The 13,256-nt window shown below is 33.7% G+C and overlaps 1 protein-coding gene across 1 annotated transcript in view; it reads right to left on the bottom strand.

The window, feature by feature from the left end:
- Positions 1–12,345, bottom strand: part of LOC142336349 (cathepsin L-like) — a 73,117-nt gene extending 60,772 nt beyond the window's left edge. Inside the window, exons 1-3 of the mRNA XM_075385112.1 lie at positions 11,982–12,345; positions 7,994–8,293; positions 7,549–7,728 (exon numbers count right to left, since the gene is read on the bottom strand). Coding sequence (XP_075241227.1) covers positions 7,549–7,728; positions 7,994–8,293; positions 11,982–12,216 — 715 coding nt within the window. The 5' untranslated portion in view covers positions 12,217–12,345. The remainder of the gene's footprint in view (positions 1–7,548; positions 7,729–7,993; positions 8,294–11,981) is intronic.
- Positions 12,346–13,256: the final 911 nt, after the last annotated feature.

The raw sequence follows: 13,256 nt of genomic DNA, 5'->3' as shown, positions 1-13,256 counted from the left end.
TTATATTTCGCTTGGAATCCGTAGTCATTGCCATAAAAGACAATTGACTCCACCTTTCCTTCTCTGACTACCTCTTTGATTTCATCGGGGAGACTCTCATCGTCCAGGGGTACTGGTACTGGCACTGGATACTTGGGCGTAGGTAAAGGGGTTAGTTTCAGTTTTTTCATTTTCTCTTGTAAAGACATGATACATTTGAAAGTACTCCAGCAGTGAACGATATTTCTTTAGTGTTTCAATTTCAGCAGTATTACAAAGTATTTGCTGCTTCCTCAGTATAGTTTGTCCACGAGAATCACTTTTTTCTTCTTTCAGAAAAGTCACTGTCAACTGGTTATCACTCGCAATGCAACTGCATACTGTCAAATTTGGAGATAAATTCACTTGAAGAACTGAAGGAGTTGCTTTCTCCACACGACGACTCATTAGTTGGTAGTGTTATCCAATAAAAGTACACCTGTGCCTTTCTCTTTGCGCAATGCTTTTTCTGTTGTTTGAATGGTAGTATAGATGAATGAAGTGAACAAGTCAAGTGCTCTACTCGAGAGGAGATTTCTTCGATTTTTGGACATAGCAATGTTTCTAAGTTTGTGACGTCTTTTTGAAGGAGTTTTTGCAGTGTCTCCGTCTTCTCCTTCCCCTTGGCGTAGAATTTAGCAGTAGGAAAACGGATCTTGATTGCTATAAATATTTGTAATAGAAACCAGTAAGGGTAGCTGCCGCTGTCCCACGAAATACCATGCAAATGCTTCGATACCCACTGATGCGATTTCCTCTCACTCGAGGACAGCGAGTTGAAGGAAATTGGAGGAAGAAAAAGAACCGTGTCTGAGTAGTTGTTTGAACAAATAGATCATTCTTTTATAATGAATCCACTCTTTTTGTGTCGCAAAACTTCAAAATCTATAACAACATTCTCTGGACTCAACATTCCAGCAAACTGAATAAGTTACGTTTAAAAGTTTTCACGAACATGCAGAAGAATAAACCTGTCAGGTGACCAACGTAAGCGTTTGTGATTGGACAAGGCAAAACGTAAGAGTATCCTGGACCCTTTTGGCTATACTCTGCAATAAATCCAGAGGCATCATGAAGAATTGCATGTAAGCGAAGCACTTTAAATGATTTCAAATAAGTATCCAATGAAGAGTTATCTACTCCAATGATTCCACCATAAGGCCTCAGTTTTAGTGCAATTTCGAGGTTAACATCAGGGTCCAAGTGCAAGCAGGTTGCCAAAAAGTAAAGAAATCTTTCATTATGCTCTGGATAGTCTGTTTTTATTAAATTATAGATTTCATGAATGGTTTTTAAACCTACCGTCGCGATTGTTGTTGTCATGCTGTTTTTGAGCAAGCATTATAGACAAATGAAAATTAGGTGACTTTTGCAGGGTATGATAATTACTTTTTTTTGTTTTTGTCTACATGACAGCTCCTTTTCCTCCAAGGTTTTTAAAGTTCTTCATGGTTGGTTTTCTTAAACTGATTTTTTTTTAAAAATGCAAGTGTCCCCCCTCCCCTCCATAAGACTCAGAGAAAAACAAAGAAAAAATCTAAATGTCCCCCCTGTAGTTTGACCAGGAAGGCACTTGTGTCCCCCCTGTAGTGTTCACGGGAATACACTTGTGTCCCCCCCTGTAGTGTTCACGGGAAGACACTTGTGTCCCCCCCCCCCTGTAGTTTGACCGGGAAGACACTTGTGTTCCCCCTGTACTTTTACCAGGAACACACTTGTGTCCCCCCCTGTAGTGTTCACGGGAAGACACTTATGCCCCCCCCCCCCGGAGTTTGCCCAGACCAAAACAAGATTAAAGTACCCTGGCGCAGAAATATGACGAATTAACTTTCAAAGCAAAAGCGGTGGTAGTTAAAATGGCTTCAATCCCAAAGCGGCAAACCAGTCAATCAAGTGGAGGGAAAATGGTTTCCTAAGATTAGTTTCATGCATGGCAGGGGAAATAGGGAGAAAGAATTTCAAAGTGTCCCACCCTGTAGTTTGCCCAGGAAGACACTTATGTCCCCCCCGTAGTTTGCCCAGAAAGACACATCACTACTGATATATCAATAGCGGTTAAAAAGAGTATTATGAGATACGGGTGTACAAAATTTTTAGCAACTCTATATTGAGGTGCAATAAGCTTTAATTACACCTAATAATTGACAAAAAATCAATAATTGAAAATATTTTGCCCGAATTTTTTACATTCACTTCGATATACAGCAGTTCCTTTACTCCATTGCAACAAAGATTAAAAATTTTTTGCAAAATTATCACATTGAATGTTAATAATAAAACTGAACTCCTTTTTGACTCCTTTTCAGCTCAGATATAGTTTAATGTAACAATCCAGCGTGAGTTAAAATTACATACTGATTTCACGGTTTTGCCGTATCAGCTCAATTTTTCTTATTTTTTTTGTTCATCTTGCACGTTTTCTGCTAATTTTACACAATTTCTGAGGCCTTACATCAGCATTTTATCGAGAATTTTTCTTCTGAGATAATATTTTCAGTCAAATCAGCTCAGTCGTACTTTGGACGTCGAAAATGCAGTAATTTTTCGCTTAGTTCAACATAATTAGCAAACTTATGTTTTCAGAAACCACTCTGTGGTGTATATTTTATTTAAGTTATTACAACGATCTCTCGAAACATTTTTTGAATTCTTAAAATAATACAATTTTCAGAATTGGCATTTGACCCTAAATTTTTATTTAAACCGTAATTTTGCACAGTTATATCTAACGGATCTGTTTCAAATTTCTTACTTTGAACAGTTAGCAAAGTCAACAGAAATGTGATTTAGAGCAACAGAAATTGTAAATTTAAAAATTACGATTAACAAGGATTCTCGTTAATATGCGTTCGCACATGATGTTCCGACCCGAGCTCATCTACACTTTTCACTTAATTGTGAACCAAATGAAGAGTAAATAAAAATAGATTTTAAAAAAACGTTTAAAAACCTAACTACTTATGGAATTACATAATGCCATGCCTCATTACAGCGGTGACGAGATCTTTCATTGAAAAAACTACGAGAAAAAAAAACAAACAACAAAAGAAGCAAAAACAAAAAATTCACGGAAAAAACTAAATATCTAAATTTAAACGCACCTAGCAACAACGACAAAATGCAGTCGTATAAAACCCTAACAAAACAAATTTACTTTGTCCATACTATACAGCAGACAGTCCATACTATACAGCAGGTAGTCCATACTATAGAGCAGATAGATACTATACAGCAATTTTCCTTAATGAGACTAGGTAACAAAGTCGACAAAAGGAAATAATAAAGCGAAATTGAAAAATCAATCAACATTTTTTAAACCAAATAATTTTTAAAGTCTTAAAAATCATTAGCTTTTATAGAAATAAGTCTTAATAAAATTAATAAAACCTTCATTATGAAACCAATAGGACCTGTTGTTGGTTAGATTAAGCCATATGAACGCACTATAGAAGCAGAAAAAGTCAAAAACTTAAACAATTTCATTCATACTAATGCAACTAAAATTATTCTTAAAGATTAAATAAGTGCATTTGGGCCACATTTGAAAATCATTTGGATCTGTTATTACGCGAATCTGCTAAAAAAGAGAAAAAGAAACACAAGTACACCGCTAAAACTTTCATTTAAACGCATTTTGTCCACAAGCAAAACATCAGTTACGACAAAATATCACTGAACACTTAAATTTTTCGAACACAAAAAAATGAATGAGACCTCTCAATGGTGAGAATAAGCTACAAGTTGACGAAAAAAATAACAAAAACTGAAAAGTTAAAAAAATCATTGAAAATATATAATATCATAAAACTTTGGGACTATTCGCTATAAAACGACTGCCTCGGGTAACATCTATACTTGAATACTCATTTACGAGCTTTTGAGACCGGTCAGCATTTTATGCCTACCTAAAGATTAAAGAAATAGGCAAAATAATTTTTCGCTAATGAATTTTCCATCATCCATTGATTTTTTAGCAGCATGAGATTTCTTTTCAATACGATCTCAAAATATCAATAAATATGAACAAGTACATTAAAACAACGAAATTTCTGAGAAAACCAGTAGTATCAACGCCATTAAACTCAATTGCTTTCAGCGAAAGGCAAATAGAACGCTGGATGAGAGCATAGGGGTTATACCTCGATGGGACGACAAGGTTAATTTTCCATTGACAAGTCATGGATACGATAAGAAAATACAATAAATCATTGACTAAAAAAACAACAACAAGTACAGGCAAACACCAAAAACTCAGTAGAAATGTGCGAAAAGAAAGTGTCGAAGCCATTTAAACCATAAGCTTTTCTTTGAAAACTTTATCCATGATCCATTGAACGTCCTTTCTGAGCCAATTGCACTATTAACTAACACAAACAGGATAACGTGACGAGATTTCAGAAGAACCAAAAACAAATCCAAAAAGTTTTCAAATGTACAAAAAATTTATGAAAACTCGCGCAACCAACTTATCAAACCAATAGTTAGAAGATAAAGCCGCAAATTAAATTATTTTTGTTGAAATAGAAGAAAAAGGAGTTCCGGTAATTACTGAGACGTTCGTACAGTTCACGAAGATAAGTTTACGACTGGTTAATGTTCAAAAAAATTTTTCCAATTATTAGTTCTGAAGTCTTAACAGCCATTAAATTCAATAGCTTTCAATAGAAGTGAACAAATACGCTCAGTCATGTCTTGATAGAAAGACAAAGATGATTTTCATGCATGGGTAAATAATTAGATATCACAATAAGTCTTATGACTATGAGTACAAAAACATAAACAGAAACCAATAGTTCATTAGAAAAGTGAAAGAAGAAAGTGTGGCAGCCATTTAATTCATATCTTTTTATCTGAATTTTTTATCTATGTTCCATTTAACGTCCTACCTAAACCAACGGGAGCTTTCCAAATTAGGATAAAGTAATAAAAATTCAAAAGTATTCAAAAATACAAAAATGTCCAAAAATTTTAAAATTGTTTTTGAAATCAAGTGGCATCGAAGTCATAAAACCAATAGTTAGAAGAAAAAAACTGCTTAACACAATAATTTTGGTTGCAGTAGAAAGGATGGGGATCCTTACTGAGGCTGACTTACAGTTTACAAAATAAATTTATGATTGGTTAATGTTTAAAAAAGTTTCGGAAAATTATATATAATTTCAACAGCCATTACGAAACTTAAAGTTAACAGCATAAATTTCGAAAAATCATATATAAAGTTAACAGCCATTAGCTGTCCAATCAAAGCACTGATAGCTTCACTAAGGCTCATTACGAAACTCATTCTACTTTTAGTCAAAGATTCTATGCCACAGGGCTCCAAAAAGTCAGAAAAAAAATGTGTTATTTTGTTCATTAGGCGTCAATTTACTGTGAATCAAGTTTATCATTAACCAAATCTCGATATGGAAAGTGACCAGTCTCTAGGTGACTTAAAAATATGAAGTTTTTTTAAAAGGAACAGCTCTCAAATAGAATTCGAAATTTTTATAGTAAACTTCCCTATGAGACCAGAACTAGTCTTTTTTATCACCTTTTGTGTATTAGAAATACGAAATTGATTCCTTTCGTGGCGTGAAATGTTATTTATAATGAAAAATTTTTAATGAAAAGATAATAATTTGAAGCAAATTGCACTAAAGGTGAACGAAACCATACCAAATATCACGTGTTCACACAAAACTTCAATCCTCTATAACTCCTCGAAAAATACGAAATTAAAAAAAAATCTTTTTAACTTCAAATTCTAGGCTGGACGAGCTTTTTAATGATACCACTAACATTTCTCTACAATGATTATATCGATCAGCCAGAATTGACTGAACAAAAAAACCCATTTGAGTATATAGTTCCTTCCCCCACAAGTGGGGTCGGAACAAAAATATCGTTCAAGAATCCTAATATTTTTAGATAACGTGTTTTGTTCTCAAAGCTGCTAACGCCTTCTGACCTCTATTTTTTATCATTTCTGATCTTATTTCAATGGAAACGATATTCGTGTTCTAATTTTGGTCAATTTGTATTCAATAAAAATATTGAGTCTCAAAATCAGGAGTTTTGCAACTCAAAAATTTTAGTGTCGGTGTCAACATCTTAAGTTCAAATGATGTTTTTGATTGTGTCATACCAAAAGATTGCTAGTGAAAATTAGTAAAAACAAAATTAGGCAACCAGCGTTTTTAGATGCCTAAAATTAGTTGTCCTTGAGAAATTCCAACATAGCTACAGCAGTTTTCTAAAAGAGAAAATTTGTTTTTTATGTCTTTGTATTTTTTGAAAAAAACTTTTCTTGATTAAACATAACTTGCTTACTTGGACATTCAAGGCCACGTGTTTGTTTGAAATATACGTATGTGTATTTTTTATTCTTGATTAGAGAAAGATTAATTTAGAGAAAGATTCCCTAGTCTAGAACACCGAACAAAAACGACGTGAGAAATGTTCACTTTGTTCAGCTTTTGACGTAGGAAACCGTCGGCGTGATTGCTTTTGGTATGTTCTGTTTCAAAGGTAAGGGAATGTCGGTGTCTTTGATTTTGTAAGATTTGTTATGTTGAGATTTTAAATCTAAGAAATCGCTGCTGTGTTCGGATTTAAACGTACGAAGTCGTTTTTTTTGTTTGAGCTTTTGGTCTATAATGTAGTCAAAGGTTATGGCAGCGTTTCATGGCTCTAGCTCAATGATAAAACTTAAAAAAATGAATTTTTTGTTTTAATTGAAATTTAAAAAGGAACAGACTTGAACATTCATGGGGGTTCATTCATTATATCACATTTCCGTAGGTTTAAAAACAAGTACGTAAGTCATTTTCTCGTGTTTTCTATGATTTGTAGTGATTTGAAACCGCAAACAACAATTTATTGCAAACTTCTAATTGTAACCAGAATGCGAGAACGGGAAAAATTTATCCGGCTGTGAAAAGTAATTCGGAATTCCTCGATAAATCATTGATGCTGCAAGCCATGAAATTGTACAATGAAGTTCCATATGAACAAAGACAAAAACTCGATAATGTTAAGAACATCAAAGGTTTTTTGAAAGAATTCTATTTCAAGGAATATCTGAAGGACCCAAAGGCGTTGGAATACAGAGATCTGTTGCGGGACCTTTTTTAAGCTTTCATTGTTTTTAATTTCTTTATTATCTAATATATTTATTTTATGTTTTTAGTATTCCAAACGTTGTAAATAAAATATTTTCTTATTGTTTTATGTATTTTAGAACTTGTACATTGCCATTTTGTTGACACTTTTAGGTGTGTAACATTTTGGAATTCAATGTTTTCTTTTTTTTTTTTTAATACCGACGTTTTCTTTTGTATAAAAGGAAGCATACCGAACATCACCAAAAAAAGAAACGCAAAAGGCTTTCGTCGGTTTTGTTTAAGTAAAACCGAACATACCGACGATTTTCCTACGTTTAGAAACAAAAATTTCTGCACTGGAGAATCTTTAGTATACTTGATATCTTACACATAAACACTAATAACCTATTGCGAGATTGATTTATTAAATACTGGAGTTACAAACCTGGTCCTGGAAAGTCACCGCACGTGGACTCATCTACGATGTTATTGATGTCAAAGACAGAGGGAGAAATGTCATCAGTGTCATAAACAGAGTAGTGGATGTCGTATCTGTCGTAGTGGGACCCAAGAAGGTTATCGTAGCCAAGGAAACTAAACTGTATTGGAATTGCGTTTCCATCGGCTGAAAAAATAAAGCAACTGGGCTTTTGAACTAATTTTACTGGCTGCTTTATCTTGCGCTCATTTTGCAGTCTCAGATTTAAGCAACTTAATTTTAACTTAATTTACTGCTAAAAAGTAATCACGTTAGAATAAAGACAAACAATAACTGATAGCGGTAACGATATGAGTATAATTTGAGCTAACCAAAGGACCAAATATTGATTATATACCTAGAGCGAACCAAGAAAATGCTTTTTAATTTTTATTATTTTGCTATTTATTACCGTCTTCATCATAGTAGAACTTGTACTGGTTTTTCTTGTATCCGATCAACTCATTCATATACACCATTTCCACTTGCTTCTTGTCCACCACAACAGTTCCACCATAAGTGAAATCCGTCAGATCAGGCAACACTCCGTCCAATTCGACTGGGTATTCGGCGGAACCCCCCACTTCGAAACAGCTTCGTGTGGTTGAGCCATCATTGGTGAGAGTTGTGTATGACACTTTGTACTGTGTTCCGTAGTCTTCTTTTGGAGTCTGCGGCCGTGATTTTTGCAAACCGCGTTTATGATGGAAACCTAAAAAAATGTTTCTCATTGGAGAACAATGAGATTTTCATCGACAATTCATCTTTGACAATTTTAAGTCAATATTAGCTTTCAGCATTTGCACAAGGCCACGTTTACAGACCGCCTAATTTTGTACGCACGATGTTCCTGATGCGCTGTTTTTTGGTCGGGACCCACCGACTTTTGGTCTGTGACCTCAGTTTGGGCTACGGTATTAAGAATTCGTCGGTTTTTCCATAGAAATATTTCAGTTTTTAGTTTATACGTATTATAGTTTCAAACGCACCTCATGGAGATAGTTTCTCCAAAAAGTGCTAATTGATTCCATTTTTTCTGTAGCTCAATGATAAAGCTAGGTGAATAAATATCAAATTTCTGTTTCTTTTTCAAATTAAAATTTTAGGATATGCTCAATATTGATAGGGAATTCATTAAATCTCACTCAATGAGTCTTAATATGATCATGAGAAATAAATTACACACGCAATTCTCGTCGTTTACTGAGATTTCAAACCAAACATACCGAATTTAAGAAACCCAACAAATTGAATCTAAGAAACCGACCATACCGAACGCTTCTCCTCTTTAAAAACTAAACATACCGACAATTTTGTGCGTTTGAAGACGAACAAACCAAGAGTTTCTTAATATTACAAGCAAACATATAGACGATTTCTTATGTTTGAAACCGAACGTGTCGACACTAAGAAGCCGAAAACACCAGAAAGTTCTTTTGTTTATCAACCGAACAGAACAACAACGTTAACGTTTGAATAAGAACAACCAAGGGATTCTTGCGTTGAAAAATTATCAGTCCGATGAAATCTTACCTTTGGATACTGCGAATACCGAATTTAAGGAACTGAACAGACTGAATCTAAGAAACCGGACATGCTGGTCATTTCTTCTGTTCAAAAATCAAACATAGTGACAATTTTTTACGTTTGAAGACAAACAAACCAAGGGTATCTTACGTTAACAAACAAACGTACCCACGACTTCTTAGGTTTGAAACCAAACATATCAAAAATTAAAAATTACGTTTGTTTTGAAACCGAACGTACCGAGCATTTCATTTTGTTAATAATTATTCACGCCGATAATTTTTTTCTTTTAAAACCAAATATACCGATAATTTTTTTCGTTTCAAAACGGAACATACGGATGATGCAGCATACAAAACGAAAGGGTTTCCTTTGTTTTTGTCTAACTAAAACTGATTATACCGAGGCTCTTCGTACGTTTAAAAACAACAATTTGTGAACAAGGGTTCAACAAAACAACACGTCTTAAACAAGAATTTCTGACCGAAGAAAATTATTTTTTTAAAGATCACTGTTTTTTCTCTTTTTCTAGTATTTTTTGATATTTAATTTCTTTCATTTTTTTCATAACCAGTTAAATAAGTTTTCAGTGCAAAAACTGAAAGCTTTGTGCATAACTGATTTTTGTATGACAATACTCCCATAACTAATTTGCATTATCAGAATTTCAAAATCCAAATGTACGTATAGAAATCTAGCAACATAACAAAATGTTGTGGAAATATTTCCAAACAATTTTCTGAAGTGATAAAAGTGCTAATTACAATGCTGATGACAGGGAAGCTTTAAAGCACTTTGATATCAAAGTTTTTTTGGATAAAAATGAAGATTTTTGTAAAATTTAAATCGGAGAGAACAGTTCAATTTTCCCTTTATTCTTGAACTCATTTTTCTATCCCTCTCTTTCTTTCAAATTCTTCTTTAATTGGACCACAAATCTCTAATAAAAATGCAAAAATCTTTAATAAAAAACAAAATCAGGAAAAATACATTTTTTCCCATACTTTTACACTAAAAATTTTTGCACAGTTTTTGCAAATGTCAAGTACAATAAAAATTGAAGCACTTCATGCAAATGAGATGCTTTATAGCAAAATTTTATGCATGTTATAACCTCATCACTTTTTACAACTTTATGCCAATTTTCAGAATAATTCGTCACTGCAGATTAGTTATAGATCTGTCGGTATATTCCAATGAATTTTTTTATTCTGAGAAAACAACAATGTGGACTGAAATTTTGTCATCCAAAAAACATTTCTCCTGGCAAAAATTTATCTTAAAAACGCACATGAAACATTTTTATAAGAATTTTGCAGTGTATTGATTATTTTTTCGAATTACTGGTGCATTCATTCAAGACGAAAAAACCTTCACGTACCTAGGAGGACCATTATTACAATTCAAAGAATTTGAATTGTATTGGGGCGCTCTCTTTTTTTTTAAGATCTGTTCACACATTTTCATGATTTTTGAAGTCAAATTGGAGTAGTGATTTTGGTCACGCCGAAACAGGAAGTGGAGCGAAAAAGCGAGTGGTTTTGCGGCGTGAAATTTTTTCGCTCTAAACTTAAAGTAGAGTGAGAAAACGGGGTTTGAACAAAAAATCGCTTTCTCGCTAGTGGTTTTTTGTTCACATGCGGCAATTTCACTTTGATTTTTTCAGTTTTTTCGATTTTTTGGATCGGATTTTTTTCTATATGGTTTTCCCAATCCATTCATAGTCCGTTCTTGGTCTAGTTTTCTGTTTAGTCAATGAAAATTCTTTGAATTGTACGTCAGGACTTGTCCTGCTATGTTTTTTTGTTTTTATTGGCATCATTTAACTATAGCTCTGCTGGAAATGAACATAAGGAATCAATTTTGCCGCCGAAAATTGTTTAATGCAGTACATAAGTGCTACCACTTTTTTGTTAGGAAACTTAATTTAATGCTTAACCAAGGATTACGCGTCTGTTCGAATTCAGAAAGTAAACTTGAGTTAATTTATTTTTTGTTTTAAATATCCTTGAATCAATGCAGCAACTCAGAAATTTACTTACGCAGATTTTTACCAACAAAATCAAAATAAATTCTTTCATAAAAATCGAACTGAAATGTGAGGTACTATTCTGACAAACCGGCTTTTGCGTCCCAAAAAAAACTTTCTGCGTCCTAAAAAACTTATGCTATAAGGCATCATTGTAAATTTGTCAAATTTAATTTCAATCAAACAAGATCAGCATTTTTGGAGAAAACTCAAATTGTTCAGAAATCTATCACAACTAGGGTTTTTTTTTGTGAATTCGTTTTACTTTTGGCGTCATTTTACTTTTGGCGTCCCCAAATATATTTGTAAAAAGTATGCAAAACTTTAAGTTTTTAATCGTGATCACAAATTTAGAGCTGCCTGAAAATAAAGTAGATTTGTTCTAAACAATTGGTCGGATGTATCCTGGTCAAATAAGTTATACATATGTAATTGAAAATTGTAATAAATAGTTTTTTTTATCATGATCACCGTTAAAAACTGATCTCTCTCATGCATTTGATAGAAAGTTTGAAGTCAAAATCATAGCAAAAAGTCAAGCGAATAAATGAAATAGCTGTAGTTATGATAGACTTTTGAACAGATTTTGTTGTAATTACAAATTATTTTGAAATTTTGGTAAAACCTAAGTTGAAAAGGCGTCCATTTTCTTTTTTCTGCGAGTATTAAATAAATTAGGCACACAACTTAAACTTAAACTCGTAAAATGGGATGACGAATTCAATTTTGAACCAATATGAACTGAAATAATATCACAGTTACGTGTTTTATTATGGATCGGAATTGATATCAAAAATGCCGTTAAACACAATTTTTTGTATTAATTAACCAATTGACCTCTAACCTGATGATGGTGGCAGGTCAATCACGGTATCCAGACCATTGTACCAGTCCAGTCTTGACGACTTGAAACTGTCATTGGACAGAACCCAGAACTCAAAGGGCTCATGCAACGTCGCATACGACAACTTCACCACACCGGTCACGTGATAGGACGAGGGGAACACGGGTATATTATGAACTGCAAAATCTGCAGAAGTTAAGACCACGAACACCGCAAAAAGTAAAAGTTTCAACATTATGTACGCACGTCCACAATGTTAAATTTCTGCCAGAATTAACAATTTGTGAACAAGAGAGCAAGCTAAGAATGTGAGAATTTACAGAAATGGGGTGAGGTCTTTTGTTTGTATAGAACAATGTTTATGTTTGTCACATTGATTTTAGATAAGATAGGGAACAATGGCTACTTTATCCATCTCGAATTGAAAGAAGCGAAATAATACATGAGAGAGATAGGGAGTTTACAAAGCCCAAAGGTAAAGAGAGGGCTCAGCCTTCGTTGGGTCAAATCAATTTTATCCGAAATGCGATGACCAAATGTATCTTAATGACATATGGTGCCGCGATTTGATGAGCATTCAAACACATAATAAAAAGGACAGCCAATTTCTATTACCAATTGACACTAATTATTGAAGTATGATTTAAATTTGATATTCTTGACTATTTCTGGTTGACACTCGAGGAGTGAGACATGGTCAGAAAAAAGTTCTTATAAATTTGTTGAAATTAACAGTTTTTGACAACTATTTGTTTTTACCAGAAAGAACTGTTTTAGAGTGCTTTCGAACTTTTTCGAGCGGAATTTTGAGCTTGCAGACGTTGACTGCTTGCAGACGTTGTCTGTAGGAGCTGACATTTTTGGGCCGTATTATTTGGCGCCCCCGTAGGGCAAAAATATTTGCTTAGGGTCAAACAACTCGTAATGGCGAGGACTCGCTTCTGATAGTTTTTACAGAATATCCATTTTGACGTCGTGATTAGAGGACGAACGATTGAAAAGTCTTGCTTAGCGGACGATGGCTGGCTTTAAAGTGATTGCTTTGATGTCCATCTCTGTATCGCTTTGTGTTTAAAATATGAAATCTGAAAATGGAAGTCGAAAGCTTTCATTTCCGAATTCAGGGTTCATTGGCAAACTTAAATTGCGGAATTCAGGTCACATCCTTTGTTGTCCGAAGACCAAAAAAATGAATTTTCCTAACTTTGTAACTCAATTTTACAATATCGAAATCCACAATATGTATTTAATAAATTTCACGGTTTTGTAGCTATT

Source organism: Convolutriloba macropyga, chromosome 3 (assembly GCF_964194025.1).
Source record: "Convolutriloba macropyga chromosome 3, txConMacr16.3, whole genome shotgun sequence".
Classification (NCBI taxonomy): Eukaryota; Metazoa; Xenacoelomorpha; order Acoela; family Convolutidae; genus Convolutriloba; species Convolutriloba macropyga.
The sequence above is the reverse complement of the archived record's forward strand: the minus strand, read 5'-3'. Positions and strand labels throughout refer to the sequence as shown.